The sequence below is a fragment of the Carya illinoinensis genome, chromosome 1 (assembly GCF_018687715.1).
Source record: "Carya illinoinensis cultivar Pawnee chromosome 1, C.illinoinensisPawnee_v1, whole genome shotgun sequence".
Classification (NCBI taxonomy): Eukaryota; Viridiplantae; Streptophyta; class Magnoliopsida; order Fagales; family Juglandaceae; genus Carya; species Carya illinoinensis.
The window spans coordinates 35,328,175-35,353,658 of record NC_056752.1 but is presented as its reverse complement, the minus strand read 5'-3'; the positions used below and the strand labels follow the sequence as shown (position 1 = coordinate 35,353,658).

The window sequence follows — 25,484 nt, the reverse complement described above, 5'->3', positions numbered from 1 at the left end:
GAAGGAGAAGAGAAAGAACATAAGAATGAAGGAGAAGAATGTAGATGGAAAGTGAGGAATGTGAGAGAAAATGAAGATGAAGCTGATTGGAGATTTATGGTTATTATCTGTTGGTTTGATTTTGATAATAGGTATTTTTGTCTGATTTGATTTGTGGTTGGGGTATTTTAGTTCATTTGGATATGTAGCAAGGACATTTTAGCTCATCAATTATAGCAGCAGCATGGCCGGATTAGCAGATGTATTTCAATCTCATGGGATATGTAACAAGGCTATTTAAGCCAAGTCATTACGTGAATTCCTATTGGGTAGGGTCTAAACTTGCTCTTTTATCAAAGATAGATAGAGACCAAGGAATGTGATGTGTAAAAGAACTACTCTAAACATAAGATAATATAAATGAGACATTCTATTCATAAGTTTGTGTGAAGAACATGTTATCCAAGTTGTTGATGAAGTATAATTTGATTTGTAAGATTCAAATTTATAAGTTTTTCATACAATTAAACCTTACCACATTAGCATTATGTAGTGATAGTACTCTACTCCACTTATGAATATAAATTTTCAATAAAAAATCAATAAAATCATACGATCACCAATTTACCAACTTTTTGAAATTTTTAATTCATCTCATTTCCTCTTATCATTATAATTTTTTTAAATTCTCACACAAAATGTAATAAACAATTCAAAATTTTCAAATTCTAATTCAACTTTTTCAAATCCCAAAACAATAATAATATTAAAAAATAATATTTTATTTAACTTTCAACTTTCATCTAAAACTATCTCATCTAATCTTACTATCTAAACAATATCTAATTTTCATTTCATCCAATTCTACTATCTAAACAACCTCACATTTCAAGAGAAAAATTAGTCCATGGACCATCAATGGCACCACCAAGTAGGTATTTTGCACACCTACCCACCACCAAATCTTAACTGAATTGAATTATCTGCCCATTTAGCCCACATCCCGTGTAACAGACTGCACTCTCTCTCTCTCTCTCTCTCTCTCTCTCTCTCTCTCCTTCCTTTATCTCTCTCTTTGATTTTGCACAATTTGGCTAAGCCCACAGATTCCTTTATCTCTCTCTTTGATTTTGTACAATTTGACTAAGCCCACAGATTAGATCTAGATAATGTGTTTCTAATTTTCAAGCACACCCATCTTATTTACTAGTTGGTCTCTTCCTTGAACTTTCAAAATAGAACAAGAAAATGGATGTTGATGGGAAAGTCTTCACTCTGGTTGAAGTCTCTGGGCACAACAACCCAAAGGACTGTTGGCTTATTATCAACGACAAACTAATTTTCTTTACTTTACATGTTTACTCGCGGCTTTATTTGTCTCAAAATTGATGTTTTGTATGTAACTAAATAGACGAGATTTTTCACATTTTTAGTATTGGTTCAATCTTTTGTTTTATGTTTTTTAGTTTTAGTTTTTGTTGATTTTGTTTCTGATAAGCATTACAAAATTTTATATATTTTATGTTTATTTGAAACTAAGATGATTTGTGTCCATAGGATCGTTAGATCTGGTTGGCTCTATTTCAGGTATTATGATCTTCAATTGCTTTCATTATTGTCAGTATTTGATTAATTTCCTCCATAGGTTGGTTCTTTTTTCCTCCTAAGCTTTCCCCATGGCTTGTTAGTTTGTGATATTAGACTTTGAGTATGTGTCTATGTCAATTTGGTTATTTTGGATTAGAAATTTTAATTTGCATCCAACCATTTTTTCTTGGGGTATGGATTTATTTTGATTACTAGGATTCGTTATTCTTGTCTTTACAAATATGTTCTATTTTAAGTTGACTTCTAAAGGATAGGTATGATGAGGCACTTCTTTTTGTTTTTTATGAGATTTAATGACTTTAGAGTTGATTGTATATGGTAAGACAGAGGTATTTGGGTTTCTAAGTCAATTATGCAATTATATGTATCTTGTACATATTGTTAGGCCTGGGCTCCGACTCCAACGGAGTTGGAATTGCAATTTCCAATCTCCGACTCCGACTGGAGTCGGAACCGGAAGTTCACTCCGACTCCGATCGGAGTTTGGAACTCCGATCGAAATTCCGATGACTTCCAATCGAAATCGGGCTCCAACCTCCACCCGATTCCTATTCTGAGCCCTAAACAAAAAAAATAAAAATATATATATAATACATATTACATCTTTAAGAAACTCCTATACAATTGTCCAAAACATTGATAATAGTTTAAACAATCTATTTCGAACATCTTCCAATACAGAGGTGCTCCAAAACATCTTCTAATACATCGTGGTTTGTCATTGGTGATACCTGAAATTAAAATAAAAAGTCACAATCAATAAAAAGAAAAAAAAATGATTCAGAAAATTTATTATTGCTAAAAATAAATTTGATTATCATTTCTCACCAATATTTTTTAATCGCGAGTTTATCAACTTAGCCACACTCCAAGTATCAGTCATCGGCAAGTATGCTAGGGTTCACAATTATATCTATGAAATCATAAAAAGTATAAGGTTAATAGATTTATGAAATCATAAAAAGAATTAAATAAATCAATTGAAATACTCAAATAAAGTTACCCGATTTAAGCTTATAGCTATCAGCATCAAAGCTAATTGTATCTAATCCAATGGGCGTATCACTTAACCAATTCTGTGTGTAAACGAGGGCCTCCACAGTTGACGGTGACAATGAAATCTAGTAAGAATCCAATACTCGACCTCCAGTACTAAATGCTGATTCAGAGGCAACCGTAGTGATTGGAATGACCATCACATCTCGGGCAATACGAGAAAGGATCTGATACTTGGTGGAATTAACCTTCCAACAAGTTAAAAGCTGAAATGAATCGCTAGGTGCCCCGACCTCTTTCATAAAATACCGTTCAATCTCAGAAGTACACTGCATAATATTCCTCGTTGCAACAAGCTGATGATATTGACTCATAATATTATAACCTCGAGTAAGTGGAGTTAATGAGTCATTTGAGCTACGGTCATCGAATAGAGGTGTTGGAATCAAGTGTAAGGTGCCCGCTGCGAATAAAGGCTGACCACTATTGTTGTAGTGGGAATATAAGTCATCAAGATCTCTTTTAAGTGTTGTAATAAACCGTGCAGCCTTCACTGCCCCCATTGTGGAATTTGCCCAAAATTTTATCAAGACCAACTTATATCGGGGGTCAAGGATCACAGCCACAAAAAGTAATCTATTTATTTTCTCAACATCCCCAAATATTTATCATATTTGGCCTGCATCCTCATAGCCATACCAGATAATAGTCCACATCGATCCGTACAACCTTCTTGCAAGTGGTAGTGTGATGTTCTGAGAGCTCGCTGAAGAATAAGTTTGCAGTTGTATATGCGGATCTAGATATCCGCATAGTCATATCATAAAAAACTTGTAAAAATCTCACAAAGTGCTCCACACTAGTTCAATCATGTGTGTCTGGCACACCAAGCCCCTTTCCTGCATGCTCCAGCAAAGCATACTTAAGTCCCTCATCCTCGACCTTCATCCGCTCGAATGCTCTTTGCTATTTTTGTGCCACATTCAACATAAGGTATGTTGAGTTCCATCGAGTCGGAACATCCAAGCACAATGTCTTAGAACATGAAATCTCAAGCTGACTTGCTATTGTCTTGAACTTTGACAGCCTTTGAGGGGAAGCTCTCACATACTGCACAATGTTGTGGATTCTGGTAATGGAATCATCAACCTCTTTTAATCTCTCGCTGCCAATCAGGTTGAGGATATGAGCACAATATCGAACATGAATAAATTTGTGGTTGCGGATGACATCAACTTTCATACTCGTATTCCTCTTGAACCATTCAATTGTTGTGTCATTGGCACTGACATTGTCAACTGCAATACATAGAACCTTTTGAATTCTCCAATCCTTTAAACAATCATCCATCAGTGCCCCAATTGATGCTCCCTTATGATCAATAATTTCTTTGAACACAATAATCTGTTTTCTCAAATTCCATTCACTATCGATGTAGTGTGCGTTGATACACATGTAGGAAATGTTCTGTATGAAAGTCCATGTGTCAGTCGTAAATGACACTCTCTGGCTAGTGATAGTGAACATCTTCTTCATCTCAGCCTTCTCTTTTGCATGCTTTTTCATACAATCCCGCATCACTGTATACCGTGATGGCAATGGAAATCATGACTCAATAGTCTTGACAAACTTTCGGAAGCCTCTTTTATCGACTGTGGTAAAAGGCATCTCATCTTTAATTATCATCTCTGCAAGCATATCCCTCACCAATTTCTCACTGTATTGAGGGATGACCATTTTCTTAATCTGTGTATCATCAGTGGCCGTAGAAGCTTCATAACTGAGCTTGGTTTGATTAGTGACTGCCTCTCCCTTTGACATTTTATATCGTTGGCAACCACCAAAATGGGCTATTAAGATGGCAGTGCCTTGCTTCTTTGAATGACATCCACAGAGTTGCCCACAGTGGTGGCATCTCACCTGTGGTAATGGATCTTGGTGAAATACTCCCATGTCCAAGACCTTTTTCTAGTATTTCGTGGCTGAGATGGAGTTGTAGATGGAGGTGGTAGATCCTCAATACCCATCTCCTCATCCTCATTAAACTCATCCTCATCTTCTATGTTTACTGGCATGGGGAATCGGCTACTTGCACAAGATGTAATTGCTTTAGAAGTGGGTCTAGATCACGATGTCAGTGACGGGATTGTGGCACTTTGATTCCCTTCTGACCTTCCACTAGGTGAATCCTTCATATCTATCAAAAATAAAATAAAATAAACAGTTAATATAAATAGAAAAATAAAAAACTTGAAGGCATAAGCATAGAACAAAAAAGGATCTTCAATGCAAAAGCTTGCAAAGAAAGAAATTCTGCTAGTACATCAAGAGTCGTTCTTGAGAAACAAGAGAAGTTATTATCTCATTTCTCACATATTTTCTCTACACGTTCACCAAATTGAATGCAGGAACTAAACATATTTTCTCTACACATTCAGAAACAGAGCAAACTGGGGTATGTTGAGTATGTAAGAGCTGATAAGAAACAGAGCAAACAAGTTTCTAATCTGGGTTTAAATCATGAAGAGTCGTTTCCTGCAATTTGTAACACAAAAAGTAATGGTTGGCAATGTTTTCTTTTCCTATATTCTCCATAATTTACTGCAACCCACCCCCTTCTATTGCTCTAGCAAGAATGATTCGTATAATTCTTATTATTATTAAAAGAGGGAGAGAACAAGTATATCTGAAGAAACCAGTAGAATACTTTTTTAATATGCATTTATTCATTTTCCAGTGTTTTGGAATATAGTCTCTCTTCCACTCATTCTTGGTCTAATCCACTTTTCTAAAATCATGTTTGCTTTCCACGTTGGCATTGTAGTACTTTCAAATCCCACAGTTTGTACAAAAGCATCAACCTCCAGTGTAGATTAAACAACATGAGCTAGCTTCTAGGTGTCCTTATCTCATGCTGTTTTCTAAAGCATGAGGTGAGTACATTCTGGAATTCTGATTTATAGACTATGAGCAATACTTGAAATTATGATTTAAATGATTAAAAAACAAAAAGTACATTGTATAAACGTATGTCTTGACTATCTTTATCTAACAAAATGAATTAGCTAGTAAAAACTGGTAGTTTGAACTAACCAAATGAACTAACAAAATGACCAGTTAATTGGTAGTTTGAACTCTAAATTTATAGTCTCTATTAATATCCAAGCATTAAGATCTTAATTAATGAAAGTGCTAATTGTTAATTTCATACAGATAGAAAGTTTTGGTTATTACGGATGCAAGCTGGTGAGAAACAGATTAAGACATATAATCTTAATTAATAATCTACATTGGTTTTGCTTTTCTTGTGTTTTGAAACTACCAATTAATTGGTCATTTATGAACTATTGTTCATATTTAGGTTAATCATCAAATTAAAGCTACCGATCCACCATGTTTAAGAGATAATAAAAAAAACTGAAGGTATATACATAATCCCTTTATGTATATAACACTTCTATTCTTTTAATCAAAGATAAATATGCATGTTCATTTTGTTGATATGGGTCTAGATCCAAAGAGAAATTATGAACGAGAATAAGTACCAAATAAATTCTAGACAAATTTAAATTCACACGAAAATATATACAATGATAATGAAATTAAACTTGGTTAGAAGATTTTACTAGTTTTTAAATTATTTGTATTTTCCTTTGAATATATATTTGGAATTTTGGACTCTGTAATTTTGAAATTTTCCTAAACCTTCCCCTTGATGTGAAAATTCTGACCCCTCCATGGCAGACAACCTAATAACATTGGAATCTCATTGCTTTTTTCAGAACAAAATTATGCCGTTCTTGAACAAAATAATGCCAAAGATGATTGAAGTACAAAAATCTACCAAGTACCAACTATGAGAATAAATAAGATAAAGAAAATACTAACCCTAAGTGGATGTAATTTCATGATTTTGTACTGAGGAGTGACTCGAGTGAGGCGTGGCACCATGGGGCATGGGCAGCGGCACAGTTTCGATTCTTTCGAAGGCGGCATGAAGAACAAATGAAGGGAACTAGAAGACGAAATGAAGAAGAATGGAGAAGAAGAAAGGGGCGGGCCGGCAACTGAGTCGTTAAGCAAGGGATCGGCAAGACGAAATGAAGTAGAAAGGGGCATGGCCGTATAGGTTTAAATTCAAGAAGCAAACGACATCGTTCATATTTCAAGGAATGTCGTCGTTTAAGTTAAAGGGAGAAAAACAAAGATTCAAAATGACGTCATTTTGAATCTTTGTTTTTATTTTTAAAAAAGTCGGAGTTCAGAGCCCATGCGGACTCCGACTCCGACCTCCGACCCCATTTTCGGAGTGCCTCTGATTTCGACTCCGTTTTTCAAAAATTCTGACTTCGTCGGAGTTGAAATTTTTGGAAATTTGCACACCCCTACATATTGTAGACTTTCCTAAAGGATAACTGGTGTAAAGAATCATGTATATCTTTATTAAATGTTAGAAATCCAAGCTTATGTAACAAATCATTCCATTTGGAGTAGATCAAATGGTAAATTTGGAATTCTCTAAGTGTTCAAAAGTAGTTTCTTCTTAACATGACTACATTGGAGATTGTATTGTGTTTTTAGGCTATAATATCGCTAAAGTAATTTCGTTGTATGTGCTTTTTAGATTTTGTTTTCCTAATTCTTTCATTTTGTTTGTTATGCCATTGTCTAATCTTTAATGATGCCATGGTGTTTGGAATTTGTCAATTTTCAAAAGTCCCCATTGGTCTCATGGATTGATGCTTTATATTGGCGATTCACGTGTGGTTTAACACTAGAGTTCTTGCTAGTTGGATAACTACTTGGTAGTCCAAGAATATTCATTTCTGATACGATATATGCATGTTGTTAGAAGTCACCTGCACAGGCTGAATAATTCACAATCATCCCATAAACCAATAGAGGATAGGTTGTAAGCACACAAGTATTTCCATCCTCTAGTCTCTTATTTGGAAAAAAAAAAAAAAAGTGACTAGATCTTTTATTTGGAAAAAAATTTATGCCAGGGTGACAAGACATTGGAATTATCTTTTTATTAAAAAGTATTATTAGAAGTCCTCTTAAACTTATCCATTCTACTTGGTTACCTTTATTATATTCTATGATAAATGTGATCCTCTTCGGTGTATCTTTAGTACTTTGCATACTTTGTTTTAATTAATCTTGCTACTAAAACTTCTGTTGACTTGGTTCATGTGATTCCTCTATATCTAACTTGGATTCATGTTCTAATGTCCCTTGGGCCTTCAAAGGCAACCTTTAGTCAAAACTTTCAGGTTCTATTTGGAAACTGTTCATGATGATGGTTTAAAAAAAACTGCCAAACATTATTAGAAGAAATTTTTCTCAAAACGTTTTTATGAAAAAAAGCGCAATCAACAATTTTACCAGAATCTTGCCCCTTCGCCCATTGTAACGCCCCAAGGAAGGACCAAGCCACATCTGGGTCTATACTCTAAAATGATTAGTCAATGATACAACTAAAGCCCATTGGACCCAATAAAAAGAGCAATGACTTCTCATTCTCAAGTAATGTGAGATTTCATTTACCACCTACCTTTATCACTTAGTATGGGGGTATGCTCCCTTCAGTTCTAAGTTTTGAATCCTCTAGGGTGCAAAAAATTTCTAAGGATCATCAGACTGAGGGAACTTTTCATTGAATTACGTTAGGTGCACTTGCAAGAAACTCCTTACTGAAAGCTTTTGCACCCTCGGGATTAGTTGGAAATTTGTTATTAGACACCTGGTGGCAGCAAAAAAAAAATAATGCTCAATATGGGGTATCACACTGCGTGTATGAATGAGGGAGATCCCCTCACTAGCATTTTGTGGAGGGTGGATCTCGCATAGGCCCCATGCGTCATGGAGATCTTGCCCTAGTCGTGCATGTGGTGGATGGGGAATTTTCCCCATCTTGCTTGATGCAAATTGGAGGTCCTTTGCTGCTGCCTGCGGTGGGTGTTGAACCTTTCATCCTCCATTTTTTACTCAGTTTTCTTTTCTTTTAAAAATAATTCTCATTGATTTAACAAAAGACTCTTAAGAATGCTACAGTACCAAAACAAGAAAACACTACTAAAAAATAATTCCCAAATGGAGCCTTGGGCTTTGATACCCATGATAGAAGCATTATTTTTGCCTTTCTATTGTTATTTTTTAAATTTTTTGTTGACCTTTTGTACTCATCAATTTTTTTTTTTTTTTATACATAAAGCTGTTAAATTTTTAGTCTTACAGCTTGCAGCTATGCTTGTTTCAGGACATTGCCTAAATTGGTTTGTAAACTTTTGAGTGTTGATGTTAATAAAATATTTTGGTAGTAATATGCACCCATTTCAGTCAACTTTGCTACTTCTCCGAAAGCTCATGATGCAATTGAACTTTAGTTTCTCCCATGTAAGTTCAATAACAAGCTAGAAAAGAAACCCCCATCGTAGTGGTGGATAACTTTTTTTTCCATTTTCCTTTTAGCTTTGTATCCTCTTTTGGTGTTGAATTTTTAATTCTAATAATTTTGACTGACCTTGATCTTTTGGCTCTGTAGCCAAATATGATGGAATGTGAAGAGGCAACTAGATATTTTATCATCGTTATGAAATATATATTGTATACTGTCTTTTGCATTTTTTATGTTTTCTTCAAAGGTGTGTGGTTATCAATAAAAAGTTTTTATAGTGCATAAACAGTTCGAAGATTGTCAGTACTTTTTCTATTGACTTTACTGAATATGGGAATAGTAAAGGATGGTTTTTAAAAAAATTTATGGTGTTGCAGGTTATATTTGGAAATGTGTTGCCTCAAAACGGACGAAACTTTAACCCCATAATTTAGTTCTCCAACATATATTTTAACTTCATCTATGATGACCTACTTTCTTGTTGATAGGTGTATGATGTGACCAATTTCTTGGAAGACCATCCCAGTGGCGATGATGTTTTGCTGTCAACGACCGATATAACTCTAACATCACATCTTTTTTCAAGCAGACTCTTTAATTGGATATTCTGTACTTTACAAATAACTTAGGATTTTACATGGCATTGTTATGTACATCTCTCAGGGAAGGATGCGACTGATGATTTCGAGGATGTGGGTCACAACGATAGTGCCAAAAAAATGATGAATGAGTACTATGTTGGAGAGATTGATGCCTCGACCATCCCCAAGAAGACCACGTACAAGCCTTCAAACCAACTCATTACAATCAGGACAAGACATCCAAATTCATTGTCAAGCTCCTCCAGTTCCTTGTTCCCCTTGCAATATTGGGTTTAGCTGTTGGCATCCGCTTTTACACCAAGGCAGCCTAGAGTTGTGGATTGTGGTGACACAATTTGTACCTAGACTGCTTGCAATTTTAGAACATAGATTTTTCATCTCTATCTTGTTTTCATAACTGGGATAATAGTTAAAATAGAATCTTGATTGTATTGTCATCCTTTCAAAATTTTATTCCACCATTTGCTTGGATATTTTTGTTCTACCAATGATATATAATATATACTTTTGGTATGTATACATATCAACATTAGAACAATTTACCGAGCATCAGTGGTCTATCTATAGAGGGTACCTGAAAAAATATATATAAAAAGTCTCAGATTCGAAAGCTTGCTAGGTAGGATCAGCGAGATTTAATGCCCAAGCAAGTTCTTGGCTTAGAGAACAAGAAGGATTACAAACAGTCTCAAACATTGAATCCTCTTTTACTTTGATCTTGCATCCTGTTTATTGCATAGCATGTTATGGCCGTTGTGGGTGGGGGTCATTTATCATTTGGAATTTGGGACATTTGTCACTTTCTCTCATCATGCTTCCTGTTGAATCCAAGGTTTCAAGTTTTGTGTAATTATATATCTACACATGGATTTTGATGATAACAAATGAATTCAAAGAATAAAGAAGTCTAAAACTCAAGTTGTCTACACAATGGAGTCAAGCACATCAAGAAAACAAGCATGAGCAAGAAGGGAACAAGTTCACATTAAAATTATAGAGTAATGTTGTAAATCTCTTAAAAATTCGAAACTAGGATTAAGGCTCAAAATTAATGTTTTATCATAAAGCATTAAAATTCATTTTCCACATGTGCATGAATATTTTGAAAATTAAATTTAAAAAATTTTGAAAGATGATTGATTGTCATCTTTTACATGTGCATGCCTTGATTAAAGGGTTGAATTTTGAAAATATTAAAGATGATTGATTGTCATCTTTCACATGTGCATGTTTTATTTGAATATTTTCAAAAGTGATTGATACTTTTTTTGACTTATGCAAAATGTAGATGATTTTGTTTGAAATATTTGAAAAGTAAAAGTGTGCTTCTTTTGTCATATGCAAAAAGTAAAAGATTAGGTTTGAATTTTTTGAAAAGTAAAGTGTGCTCCTTTTGTCATATGCCAAAAGTAAAAGATTAGGTTTGAAGTTTTTAAAAAATGAATGATGTTGTCTTTGACAATTGAAAAAGAAGAACCTTTTATTTGAATTTTTTGAAAAAGTGAATGATGTTGTCTTTGACATGTAAATCTTTTTAAATTTGAATATGAGGTCTCATATGCTTATAAATAGATCATTTGAGAGCTTCACATTCACAACATCCAGAGCATACAACATTCATTCAAAGCTTTCGTTCTTTCTTCTCCAAGCATTGAGCCTTAATTTTTGTTCATTTTGAGAGATATAGTTTGTACTGTATTGTTCTTATTCCACTCATTGAGGAGTGTTTTCTGATAACCTACCCACTATCAGCTCTTGTATCAGTAAAAGAGTGTGTATAACCTTTGTGCGTGTAGAAAGTGTTCTACACAGGGAATAGTTGAATCACCACGTGTAAGGTGATTGTAAGTGTAGAGGGTGTTCTACACGGATTCTTTGTAGCGGTATTGTTCAAAAGTGTAATAGGTTTCTATCTCCACCTGAATGAGGTTGAATAGTGAATTTGAGAATTCTCAAGGGGTAGCTTGAGGCAAGGACGTAGACAGTGGGGCCAAACCTTGTTAACATACTGAGTTTGCTTCTCTCTTACCCTTACTCTTTATATTTATTTTTATTTCGTATTTTGTTTATATTTTATATTGTATATTTAATTTATAATTATTATTTTTTTAATACAACTCAATTCACCCCATCTTGTATTAGTCATCTGGGCAACACTTCCATCCATGTGCAGTAGGTATCCTACCGGGAATCAAGGATGATCCCAAGGACGACCATATAAAGATGGTGGTTTGAAGGTTGGACTTAGGTATTCTGATTAGTGGGCCTACCGATTAAGCATGAGAGTCACACTCTTTCAACTTGTTGGGTTTAGAAAAAGGAAAATGATAGTACATAACCGCTTTGGAGCGCTACCATCTGCTTTTGAGGTGAAACCAACATCTAATAGGCAATTGCCACATCAGTAATGTAGTAAAACATTCTATGAGGACCACCTAATCAAATTTTTTCCCAAAACTCCCTAAACATATTTTCACTCTAGCATTTAGTTACCTAGCCACCAGACATATCCACCCCATCCAGACATTGCCGGTTGCCCTTTCATAGTCTCCACCGGTCGCCGCCACCAGTCCAACATAACCACCCAATCTGAAGCCAACTAGTCTCATGAGTAATTGTGCATAAATTCTGTTCAAATGTTTAGGGACCTAGCTTAGATTTTCCATAACTACTCTGCCCCGCCAGTGCCACAGTTCTCCCTACATCAATCTTAAGGCACAGGCTTAAAGATCATTTGATAAGGTCTTGCTGGATATGAAAAGAAACATTCTTAAGGTCGATACGCCCCTGTGTTCTCCTTTTAAAGTCCAAAGCCCATTTGCTGTCTGGATCAATCTCACTTCTCTTGTCAAGGATAGCCAAAATTGATTGAATGACTCTATTTCCTCTAGATAAATCATTAGTCATGCACCATGCTTCAGCGATAATATAAGCGATGAATAGTAATATAAAAAATGCTTGAAAAAGAGGCCTCGATTCTATTTCTTGTTGAGTCAGGAGCCTCCCACCATACTAGAAAGTTAAAGCTGTTGAAGCTTTGGTGCTGTGGCGTTGAGTATTTCTGCTTTGGTGCAGTGGGTATTTGCTCTGAGAGAGAGAGAGAGAGAGAGAGAGAGAGAGAGAGAGAGAGAGAGAGAGAGAGAGAGAGAGAGAGAGAGAGAGAGAGGCAAGAGGGATGAGGATTTGGTGAGAGAGAAAGAGAAAGAGGAGGGAGGGAGGGAGAGAGAGGGACAAGGGTGAGGGAGGAATTGGGTTTCAAAGGGTGAGGATTTCTGCTTCAGTGCGGTGGCATCCCATTCCTTCGGTAAGATGGGCTACGTGGCCTTATTTTATTGGAGGCTATTCTCAGCCCTACTTTAGGCATACCGCTAGAAGATATTCTCATGATAGTATAACTATTAAATATGTCTATAAAATGTGTCTATTTATATATATTTTTTGTTTTTTTTCTTAATGGTTAAGGAAGTGACTATTAATAAATTTTTATATATTTTTTCTTAATAATTAAGGATGCTTAAAAAATAATTAAAGAAAAATTAAAAAAAATTATTTATACTAGTGTACACATTTGGTAGTCATTCTACTTTCTTGCATTGTCCTTAGAAAAATGCTATTTCATCCTTTATTAAATTATTATCTTTTCTAGTGTTACATTAAATAATTAGTGCATAAATGAAATATGAAATCATTTTTTAATTATTGAATATGAAAATATTATTATTATTATTATTATTATTATTATTATTATTATTATTATTATTACTATTACTATTATTATTTATTATTATTATTATTATTATGGAATCTTGTCCAATGAAACATAAAGAGTGTTGCTACTCAGCTTCATGATTTTGCCCTCTCAAAGTTACTACCAATACAATTGCACTTTTTTTCTTTTTCTTTTAAAAATTTTTTGCACTCTCATTTAAATATTTAAAAATAATACACAAATTCACTAGTAGTTACTTTTTTATTTTTTTTAATTTTAAATTTTCTTAAAAGGAAAGTTGGTTAAAAAATTCGTTTTTATCTAAATAAAATATAGAAACTTGAAAAATAAAAATTTGAAAAATAATTTATATTTATTTATTTAAATTGAGTTGTCAAATTTAATGTTATTAATTTCCAAGAATCTATTCCAATTTTTTAATTTTTTTATTTTTGAGTTCCGTGGATAAAGGAAAACTTCGTCGTATTAAAACTATTGGGCCAATATCTAATGGCCTGAAATCCAAGTTTTTTGGGTCCAAGCTATTGGCCCAATACAGAGCCTCTCAATTTTTCTGGTACATCCTAGCCGTCGATACCGATCGAAAGTCCATCCAAAGCACAGTAAACACGTATACACCCGAAAACTACCCAATCCAAACCTCAACGCATCGTTTATAATCCCCTCAAAACCCTAACCTCTGTTTCTCGCACGCTCATTTCCCTCACCCTAAAAACTCAGCCGCTTCACAGAGAGGGAAAGAGAGAGAGAGAGAGGCAGATATGGTGTCGGGCTCGGGTATCTGCGCGAAGCGCGTGGTGGTGGACGCGCGGCATCACATGCTTGGTCGTCTGTCTTCGATCATAGCGAAGGAGCTGCTGAACGGGCAGAAGGTGGTGGTTGTGCGGTGCGAGGAGATCGCCATCTCTGGTGGTTTGGTTCGCCAGAAGATGAAGTACATGAGGTTCCTCCGTAAGCGCATGAACACCAAGCCTTCTCATGGCCCCATCCACTTCCGTGCCCCTGCTAAGATCCTCTGGCGCACCATTCGTGGGTATGTTCCTCGATATATTTCTGTCTGTATAACCCAGGTTGGCTCAAGTGGTAAAGGCCTTGGCCTTGGCCTTGGTGGTATGCTGCCTTCAAGTCCAACGTTCAAATCTTTTTTTGTTTTTTTATCGGTAATCAAAGAAATTTTGTTCATACGAATAGGCAATGCCCAACAACGTTCAAATCGCATTGGGTGCAAACAATCTCTAGTCGAACTGGTCGATTTTTCCTTGGATTATTCAAGGCGAACTTGCGAAAAACTCCTTTACACACCCGGTGCCAATAAAAAAAATTTACTTCTGTCTGTATTTTTTTTTTAATTTCTCTATATCAATGATAATTTTAGAAAGTCTTGCATTGGATTTTGGTTAGAGATGGTTTTTGGTTCTTTCATTTGGTGGACGATTGGCTAAGAAAATTTGAAACCCATTTGTCTTTATTTATTTTTATCTTTATGGCTCCTTCCCTTTCGTTATAGATAAGTTGGCTTCTTTGAATTGTGTGCCAAAATAAAGTTTTTGTTGCTGCTTGTAGCATGATTCCACACAAGACCAAGCGCGGAGCAGCAGCACTTGCTCGATTGAAGGCCTATGAGGGGATTCCACCTCCGTACGATAAGATAAAGCGGATGGTCATTCCTGATGCTCTCAAGTAAGTTCTCTCTTTTCTACTGGAGTTTTTATTTTAATTCGAGCCTCATGAGTGATTTGATGGTTTTCAAATATCACGATCTTTTATATTACTCATAAAAAATGATTGTTACCTCTGGGTTTTGAAAAATCAGGGTTTTGAGGCTTCAAGCAGGACACAAGTACTGCTTGTTGGGCAAGCTTTCTTCCGAGGTTGGATGGAACCACTATGAAACTATCAAGGTGAGATTTCGTGAAATAATTTTCTGCCTTTTCATTATGGTCTTTGCGTAATTTTTTGTTGGTTTACCTTCATAATTAGATGTTAGTTTTACCTTTAAAAAAAGAATTAGATGATAGTTTTGTCATACATTGTAGGCATTAATTGGCATTAATTGCTTTTGTTTTTGTCATACAATGGGAGTCGTCTTGATTATTCTTGTGATATCATGCGGCAGACATATGAGCGGTTGTGCTTTCCGTAAACTTAATCGTTGATTGTATATGGTATGATAATTTGATCTTACCAGATAAATTTATTATCGGAAAAATTATTTGACGGTTAATCTTTTGAGATTGCTTGTATAATTGTAAGATAGTAAGGCTCAGCCTAAGCGATGTGCTTTCAACACATGTTTCACTGCTGGCATTCCATGCTACTTCTTTGACACCTGGCTCGAGGTTGTCCCTTTTTTTCATTGTTTCCAATATCATTAAATGAAATTATTAAAATAATTTTAAATTAGTGGTTAAATTTATTTTTGGAAAAGTTTTTAATTATCTGTGTGTTGTATGTCTAGTTTCCTGTATGATTGGGCACTTTGTACTGCTTTTAGGCATAAATTTATAGCTTGAATTTTTGATTTCGAACATGAAGTTTAGAAACTCCTCAGTTGAACGAACTTGGAAGTTTAATTGACTCGCGATTACCCCTTGGTGCTATTATACTTCCAATAGTGAGAAAGGTCACTTTACTTTTCCTCTGCTGTAGTTCTTGAGCATTTGTTTGATAAATTGATAGTATTACTATTTTGAGTTTGGATATCGGAGGGATCATTCATTCACTTAGAAAATCAAGAAGTCAGTGGATTACTTTTTAGGGTTTGGACTTTGGATATCCGATGGATCATTTATTTAGAATATCAAATAGACAATCTCTTAATATCATTTGCATGGTTTTCCATATTCATTATCCTTCCATTAGTTATAATTGCTTGCGAATGCTTCCCAATAGCGTTTCTAACATTTGTTATGCCGTTGAACTCTGCAGGAGCTTGAGAGGAAGAGAAAGGAGAGGTCTCAGGTTGCTTATGAGAGAAAGAAGCAATTGACAAAACTGAGGGTCAAAGCTGAGAAGGCAGCCGAGGAGAAACTTGGCTCCCATCTAGAAATTATTGCTCCCATCAAATATTGATCCATAAGGCCCTTTTTTTTTTGTCAGAAAAAAGAATGAGAATGTTGAGGAGAGTCCGCATGCAGTTTAAATTACATTTCGATTTTGTCACATTTCAGTTAAAACTTGAGATTCCTTGCTTTAGCTTTTCACTTGGATCTTTTTGTGATAGATTGTTATTGGAATCGGGTTATGAATTTAGCTGTCTAAGTTTTGTATTGTGTATTAATTATGTCCTCCACTATGCATGATTTACTTGAATTGTGGTGGTCTGTTTTCTTATTTGCATGCTGCCTGCCTGAATTCTATATTTTTTTAACTATTTGGGCATAAGTTGCGGCCGGCTGATTTGATGTTTGCAAGAAGACTTTACCTTCCTTTTAGGGCTGGATTGGTTGAGATGAGATTAGCAATAAGATGATTTGAGATGAGATTAGCTATAGATGATTTGAGTTAAAATGTTTATAGGATTTTGAAAAAGGAGAGAAAAAAATTGAATAAAAATATTATAAAGTTAAAAATATTATTAGAATATAATTTTTTAATATTATTATTTTTTGAAATTTAAAAAAGTTGAATTGTTTTGAGTGTTTTGTTTAAAAGTTTGGAAAAGTTGTAAGTGCTTAAATGAAAAAAATTAAATATTTTAAATTTTGTTTATATTTATAGTATTTGGATATTGAGATAAAATGAGATGGGATATATTGGGATGAGTTAAAATGGGAGGGCTTTCATTATCCAAATAAGGTGATAAAGTTATTGTTGTCATTACTTATTCAGCAATTTTTTTTGCTAATTTGATATGTAAACGATGCGAAATGATCAAATTAGGGTTGATCTTAAAATGATTAAGATCAACTCAATATTTTCTTTTGCCAACCCGGCAGTGGTTCAATTAACGTGTTAGATTGATATACATTTTTATTTTGTCTATTTTTTTAGAAGTTGAATGGTATAAAATTTCTAAAAGTCTTTTAACTTCTGAATTAGATTTAAATGATCATTTTATCTCCAAATATTAGTAAGCCTTGCATGTACTCCAATCTTTAAAACTGGCTACGTTTTCAATTTGTGAAGAATCATTTATGTTACAAGAATTCCATACTAAAGACTGAAGATCATTACTCGAAGAAATGAAGAACTCCTGAATTCGGCATTTTGCAGTGTTCAAGGTAAAAGGTCCATGCCTCCTCCTTGCATGAGGAATTCAGGAGTCGATATATATAGCAGAAGGATTGGACATACATGAAACCAAACGGGGTTGTTAATTAGATCGAGTTGAAGTACAATTTGTAGGACTTCGACGTACGTACAGCTAACCTTTCATGGATTATAAAACCCCACAACGTATATATATACAGATCTCTTCTAAACACAAAACAATAAACAATGTATATATATATAGTCCGCATGCTTTTATTTTAAGGGGAATATCAATCGAAAAGAAAATAGAGGAGTTCATGCTTTGTTTTCGGTGCGTACGTATTCCCTATAAAAGGAGAAACATTATTTGCAACCTTGAACCGTGTAAACGCTTTAAAAAAAGTGAATAAGGCATGACACTCATACGAAAAAAAATTAATTTTTTAATAGTGGACCACACTCTTTTCCAAAGCGATTATGCGCTGTTTACGTACTTCATGATTATATGTAAAATTACTCATAAAAGAAAAAAGAGTTGTATATATAATTTGTTTGTACATAGTTAATTCTTTAAAAATAATATCGTGAGTTGTACAAGTATCGCGCATTTTTTTTTCAAAAAAAAATGAGACCTATTATGAATTTTTTTTATATGAATCTTATATTTACTTTTTTTTTTTTCAAAAAGAATGGACCCGTACGATACTTATGCACTTTATAACTGCAAATATCATTTCTCATCCGTTAATTCATATTTATGAGTACTATAGTTTGGCCACCAAACCAAATAGATTGACATTGCATAAACTTCATTAAATTAAACTAAACATAACTTTTTGCATGTAAAATGAGATAAAAATCCTCCCAAGTTTTTATTTGAATACGGAGTTTCAAAGTTAGAAATATAAAGTATATCCTACTACATTTATTGCTATTGGTATAAATGTTTTTTAGCAACACTAATTACTCAAAAAATATGATCTTAGTATACTCATTTTATGTGTAAATTTCTTGCCTATCGAAGAATTCTGATTGTTTATTTTACAAATTAAAATCGTCTCAAATTCTTTATTAGAACTTCCATTTTATTTAGACTAACCTTTCAAATGGGTCGATGCTTAACGTACAGTACTCCCAATGGTTTGTGTATATTTTTTCATAATATATGATCAAAATTCACTTTATTTTATTTTATTTTAACTATTGACTTTTACAATATATACTATACATCAATTTATTTATTTTTTTCAACATATTTTTTAAATATTTTATTAATCGCAAATATTCTTTTTAACTATCAATAAATTTGTAATATCTCATATTTGCAATATCTACTCATATACACTATAATATAATTCTGTCCAATACACAAAATAAAAAAAAACTATAAGCAAAAAAAAAAAAAAAAAAACAAATAAAGAAGTCCAAAATATGAAAAAGTACAAATGTAACTATATTATGATAAAAAGAAATTAGGAATATTATGCATAGAAATCATTTCATTCCTAGCTATATATGCATCTAGCAAAATATTAAAGATCACCATTTCATGTAGCAAGTGTTAATTATATATACATAGATGAATAGTGCAACTAAATATAGAGGAATCACTGTAGCAAAATATATTGTAAAATGAAGATAAATTACATGATGCATTAATTGGAGCTCATTTTTGACAAATAATTGGTTATTTTAGATATACATGTAAAAACAAGATCCATTCATGGGACTAGCTAGTGCTGATCTTCGATCTTGGAGATCAAATTACATAGTAAATTACTTGTATCTTACAAGCCTATAGATGAAGCTGATGATCTGGACGACACACACACACACACACACACGCTAGCTTGTAATATCACATGCATGACATAAAGACCCATATTATGAATCTTACGCAAATATTATATTACATAATGGGCAATTTGACAGCTTGTTAATTAATTAGAATTTCTGCCATGATGAGTGATATTTTCCTTATACACACACACACACAACACATATAGATGTATATATTTCCTTTTCTGAATTTCTCCAGTTCAAAGACAATTTTCTCTCTCTTTTATATTTTTCACGAAATTTTAGTTTTTTGAGCTTAATTTTCTCTAATCAAACTCAGTTCACGAATAGTACTCTTATATATATATATATGTATATATATATATATATATATATTTATAGCAAGCATATTTTAGAATAGAATAGAATCAACAAATTAATCATAATTGATCATTGTTCCATATACAGACTCTTGACTTTCCCGCTTTCCGCTCTAAATCAGTTCTTACCTTATAAACTGGTACAGAACTCAGCTATACATGATGATAATGATCTTAAAAGCATTCCATCACAGTTGCATTCTCGATGTACGACTTATAGCATACATAGATTAAAAAATAGAAAAGGCATCGATCTTTCATTTTCCAGTACGTACACAATACCTTCCACGCTCAAAACATGAGGTTTCTTCCATGGATTTTCTGTGCATGTATTGCTCTGCTGGTGGGTTTTGATCAGTACTTATGCTTAGCAGCATATGGCCAACGTCATTACAGACAGGTAGGGAAGAAGAAGCTGCCTTATCAAACATTCTTCGTGGATCAGTCTGGCCATGGAAACTTCTCCACCATTCAATCGGCTATAGATGCCGTTCCTTCGAACAACATGCATTGGATTTGCATTAGGATCAAAGCTGGCACCTATAGGTAAACTTTTTTTCATCATTTTCATTGCGGTCTATGCTTTAATCTGTTACAATATATGTTACATCAACCCATTACTTGTACTTCATGTTCTCTAAGATATATTTTGTTTGGATTTGATGGATATATATAAGTGCATGTGTAAATATATAAATATATATATATATATATATATGCATATACAGTTCTTAATTTGTTGATGAATATGTTGTGTGGTTGTAGAGAGAAGATCATAATCCCTCATGATAAGCCATACATCATCCTGAAAGGAGGGGGAAAGAGAAACACTTGGGTTGAATGGGATGATCACGACACCGTTTCACGAAGCCCTACTTTCACCTCTGAAGCTGATAATATCGTGGCCAAAAGTTTGAGCTTTAGAGTAAGAAATCATTAATAATCTCATTTCTAGCGTAGCCTGTACTACTACTATTACAAGTAATGGGAAAGAAGCCTCTTCTTTTCTCTTTTTTTATTTTTTTATTTTTTTTTATTTTACACATACATATAATATTATATACATCTACATTGGATGAGATGTGCATGTATGCATATATAAGTTGATCACATAGTACTCATATGTACACATGTATGCCTAAATACATTAGCATACATATTCCAAAATCTTTTCATGATATGTTTTGTGTTTTTCTAATACATGATTTACCAAAAGATGAAAAAATAAAATAAATTAGTCCTTGCATGCGCTGAATTGAGGATACTCATGATGTCATCACTTCTAATCCCACCTAATTAATTTGCTGTGTCTTAATCAATTTTGCTTGTGCTTTTGCTTTTGCATCATAATTAAACAGAATACATACAACAATCCAATTAATAGTAACCCAAGAGCACCGGCGGTGGCAGCCATGATTAGCGGTGATAAATCTTCGTTCTACCGATGTGGCTTTTATGGGTTGCAAGACACTTTATGGGATGTTCAAGGACGACATTACTACCAGAAATGCACCATCCAGGGTGCCATTGATTTCATCTTCGGTGCTGGACAGTCTATTTTTGAGGTACTCATGTGTACGTTTTTTATTTTATTTTTATTTTTATTCTTATTTTTTATTTTTTTAAATCTTAATTTACCATTATGAATCTATGAACATGAGCACAACCGGCTTGTATGTTTACAACAGGAACGTTTTCAATTTGGGAGAAAGAGAAAAAAACTCTTGAATAACTTCTTCTTTTTCTTCTTGATCTTCTATGTGAATTAAAATTAATTATTATTTGTAAATAGTAATGATTTGTTTTTTGTCTAATGTATATATAGCAATGTTCCATAGCGTATTTTGGAGAAGCTGTAGAGGAAGGTCTGTTGGGTTATGTGACAGCTCAGGGAAGAGAGGGTCCGTATGATTCAAACGGGTTCGTGTTCAAGGATTGCAGGTTGCATGGCAGCGGTTCAACCTACTTGGGAAGGCCTTGGAGAGCTTATTCCAGGGTCATTTTTTACGCTTCTAATTTCTCGCACGTCGTAGTTCCCCAGGGATGGGATCAATGGAACTTTGTTGGCTCCGAGTAAGTTCTCTCTCTCTCTCTCTCGCTCTACCCTAATATTACTTTACTGTTTGAGCACTTTTGTCATATATAGCACCATGCACATGTCTTTGAAAAGTAAAATGACTATATAATAATAATAATAATAATAATAATAATAATAATCTTCAAAAATTAAATAAAAAAAATTAATCCTAATTTCATTTATTTATTTTTTTTTTGGAGAGAGTTTTTCGAAGGTGTTTGATCGATGAAATATTACAAGAAATTAAACACATTTTTTTGATTCACCTCTCTTTTGATTATGCCTTGATCATGCATTATAAAACTCCATTTTTCATGGTGTTGCGTTAATGGTGGTGCTTAAATAATCAGGCAAAAATTAACATATGATGAGCACGGCTGCTTTGGACCGGGGGCGGACACATCCCAGCGGGTGAGTTGGTCAAACAAGCTGAGCCAGACTGATCTCAATGAGTTGATTAACATTAGTTTCATCGACAATGAAGGATGGCTGAATGACCGACCTTTCTAAATTCATTTTTTGCTAACGTTTCCACCAACATATATACACTTTCAGTGTCATTCTTATTGTTTTTAAAAGATTTTGGGTGTTTGATTCTTTGTCAAATGGGTACTGAGATATTGTTGGTGCATAATTGATAATGGAAGTGACTCAAACTCACTCATTTGTTGCCATGTTATCTTCAAAACCTCGCTTTCGTTTTGGCTTCGAAATGGTAATTTTATTGTAAAAGATTTCGGAAAGAAAGTACACAATAGATTGTCATTTGATGGGAAGTTGAGAACAATTCTTCCATGTATTTTGAGAGATATTAGCCTCCATAATTTATATGCCTTCGATTTTTCTTTATGTTTCTTCGTTTTTGTTGTGTCTTATCCGTTCACAATTTCTTTTCTTAAATTTTTTGGCCACAATCTGTATAGGGAAAAACAGAGAGATAAAGGCTGCAGCTCGAGTGGTTTAATCCCTGTTACATGTATACACCATAAATTACTAAAATATAAAACAAACTCTTGCTCAGCAAGCTTTTTGAATTGAAAAGGATGAAGAAAATCTGAAAATTTTTTAGCCATCAGAGCATTCTATTATGCGTAATTATGCCCTTGGCTGTGTAAATTACATGTATAAAAATAATGTATAGGCCACCCATGGTCCAAAATTATTCTGTGAAAATTGTATTCAATCCAATTATAAATGACAAAGAAATTGATCGTGCACAGCCCGAATCATTTCTTCGATGACTGCCTGGGCAAAGCTTTGCCAATATTCTCATCTCTTCGAAAGATGCAATCTTGACTGCCTGAGCTTTGCCAATATTCTCAACCACAAAGCATCCTTGGAAATAGTTGCCAGATGTCGTCTATTTAATGTTATGGGTAGGAACACTAATATAAAATTTAGTATTCTTGAAGTCATCGAGGAGTGGGTTGTATCCATCCTTTGTTCTCGTCTTCGATGGCAATCCAAACTCTTCCACGAATGAAGATGTATCAAGCTACACCAGATGAAAAATAGTTGAGCAAAAACAATAAAATCAACTGTGAGATTTTCAACCATGTATACAGAAAAGTGGATGATGAAGAAGATATGTCCCAAAAATTTTATCGTAAAGCATATCTAGAAGGGAATTTCCACAAATTAAATGTGACTAGTGTTTCATTTCTGCAGTTTGGTTAGACCAACGTATGTTTGCTGACAATATATTAAAGTGCCTGACATTATTCGCCCTGTTTTGTTGATGCCTTATAATAATGTCAGCAATGCGCACATATTTTTCATCTCATATAATGGGCAAATATTTTCAGACAGTAACAACAACCCATTATTTCATTTTCGGTCAAAACAAACAGCAAGTACTCAACTTATGCATTTAAAGAAAAAATTACAGAAGGGTAGATATGATTGCCACTTTTTAGAAAGATTGGTATTCTAAGCATCAATGACTTCCAGATTCCTAAACATGGCCAATCGCAGCACCATATATTGCTTCCAAAATGAGAACTAGCCTGGAAAATATGGGTGAGCAAAGTAAATAAAATCATTCTCCTTTAAAAAAAGGGCATCATGTTCCATGTTTTTATGAAAACAAGCAAGACAAACTGAACATACTTTTGTCGTTGAAAAATAAAAATGCTACAGTTTAAGAGAAGCAAACATACAGTAAGTGTTCGCCTCTTCTTCCCTTGATTGGATGATCTATCTTTGAGCGATTTCAACCACCCAGAACAATAATGGTCAATGCATTCCAAAAGCCAAAAGTCGGTGGGGAAAAAGATGTCAGCGTCACCCTGCAATAGAAACAACCAAAAGCATTGCCCCAATTAATTGGATTTTCTTAATATTCAAAATCTGGGAATTTAGTAAGATGACAGCTGATTTAGCAAGATGATACAAGAGACCCTCAAAAGAAGAAATCCTACTATAGCGCCTTGTGTTTTTATTAAGCAAATTATTCAAATAAATCTCTAATCAACTGGACCCTTAATCATTACCGACCCAAAACAAATGGCAGATGATTCTAGTTCCCCAGGTTTAGGGCACTATCATCCACGTGAATTTTCTCTTGTTCAAACTTGCAGAAGTCCGCCAGGTTAAAGGAAGAAATTGGCAGTCATCACAGGTATCATATTTGACGAAATTTACATCATTTCATACAAACATTACATAAGATTAAAAAATTAAAAGAAAAAAAGATGTGAGTAATGTAAAATAATATAATTACCACACCTTTGCATCAAGATAACTGCCATAATCCAAACTGCTTCCACCATTCTGCAGATCAAAAGGTAAACAAGCTCAGTCTAAAATCATTTTTTTTTAAAAGTAAAATAAAAATTGTATTGACACAAATGAAGTAGGCGAAGCCTGTATACACGGTAAGTATGCAAAACAACACCTAAATACATTCTAGAAACCAGAAACTAAAAACAGAAAATCATGAACACTAGTTCCATTAAGCACAATGGCTGAAAACCAGAGCAATAAGGTGTGTACAAAAAAGTTCCGAAGCTCCTCCATTGTACGCTCCCTATCTTCAAAGTACCGAGCATTCCTTTCCATCCAAATACACCACATAATACACAAAAGAATCATCCACCAAACTGCAACCCCTTGGGGACAGCCTTGAATCTCCTTCCAGCAAGCTATTAAATCCACCACCCTCAAAGGCATAACCCAAGCCACACCGATTCTTCTAAAGATCTCGTCCCACAACACTCTTGTCACCTCACAGTGCAGTAATAAATAATCCACTGATTCTCCATTCTTCTTGCACAAATAACAACAATCCATAACAATGAGACCCCGCTTCCTCAAATTGTCCATGGTCAAAAGATTCCCGAGAGGTGGTCCCTTCAAAAAAAGCTACTTTGGAAGGCACATGAGACCTCCAAATACTCTTTCACGGGAAAGGAACATTACCATGTGATGCCAACATATTGTAATACGATCTCGCTGTAAACTGTTTGCTCCCGTTGGGCTTCCACACTATCCTATCCTCATGTACCATTAGGCCTCCCGTAGAATATATAAGACTGAAAAATTCAGAAACAGTATCCATTTCCCAATAATGAATATCCCCATTAAATCAAACATCCCAATTGTGAGAACCATGGGAAAATGCCAACAGATCCGACACCAAAGCATCCCGATTAAAAGCAATGGGATAGAGAGCTGGAAAATCCCTATAGAGAGAGTGATCTCCACACCAAACACCATGCCAAAATCTGATTCTAGAGCC

General features: G+C 34.2%; 3 protein-coding genes and 1 pseudogene across 7 annotated transcripts in view; 3 read left to right on the top strand and 1 right to left on the bottom strand.

Annotated features, from left to right (window-relative positions):
- The first annotated feature begins 1,227 nt into the window (after positions 1-1,227).
- On the top strand, positions 1,228-9,896 carry LOC122302437 (annotated as a pseudogene).
- Positions 9,897-13,383: 3,487 nt separating this feature from the next.
- LOC122292697 (probable pectinesterase 29) lies at positions 13,384-22,417 on the top strand. Its single transcript, XM_043101208.1, has 11 exons — positions 13,384-13,393; positions 13,451-13,480; positions 14,036-14,425; positions 14,860-14,995; positions 15,129-15,216; positions 16,244-16,330; positions 20,027-20,214; positions 20,434-20,593; positions 21,027-21,233; positions 21,494-21,741; positions 22,096-22,417. The coding sequence occupies exons 1-11, from the start codon at positions 13,384-13,386 to the stop codon at positions 22,253-22,255; spliced, it is 1,704 nt and encodes a 567-aa protein (XP_042957142.1). The 3' UTR covers positions 22,256-22,417.
- Positions 13,991-16,627, top strand: LOC122316190 (60S ribosomal protein L13a-4-like). Its single transcript, XM_043132725.1, has 4 exons — positions 13,991-14,348; positions 14,879-14,995; positions 15,129-15,216; positions 16,244-16,627. The coding sequence occupies exons 1-4, from the start codon at positions 14,077-14,079 to the stop codon at positions 16,385-16,387; spliced, it is 621 nt and encodes a 206-aa protein (XP_042988659.1). The 5' UTR covers positions 13,991-14,076; the 3' UTR covers positions 16,388-16,627.
- Positions 22,418-22,701: 284 nt separating the features above from the next.
- Positions 22,702-25,484, bottom strand: part of LOC122316170 (protein arginine methyltransferase NDUFAF7 homolog, mitochondrial) — a 46,288-nt gene continuing 43,505 nt past the window's right edge. For all 5 annotated transcript variants that reach the window (XM_043132706.1, XM_043132708.1, XM_043132721.1 and 2 more), the window contains 3 exons: positions 24,473-24,517; positions 23,905-24,033; positions 22,702-23,240 (listed from right to left, as the gene is read on the bottom strand). In XM_043132706.1, coding sequence (XP_042988640.1) covers positions 23,106-23,240; positions 23,905-24,033; positions 24,473-24,517 — 309 coding nt within the window. In that variant the 3' untranslated portion in view covers positions 22,702-23,105. The remainder of the gene's footprint in view (positions 23,241-23,904; positions 24,034-24,472; positions 24,518-25,484) is intronic.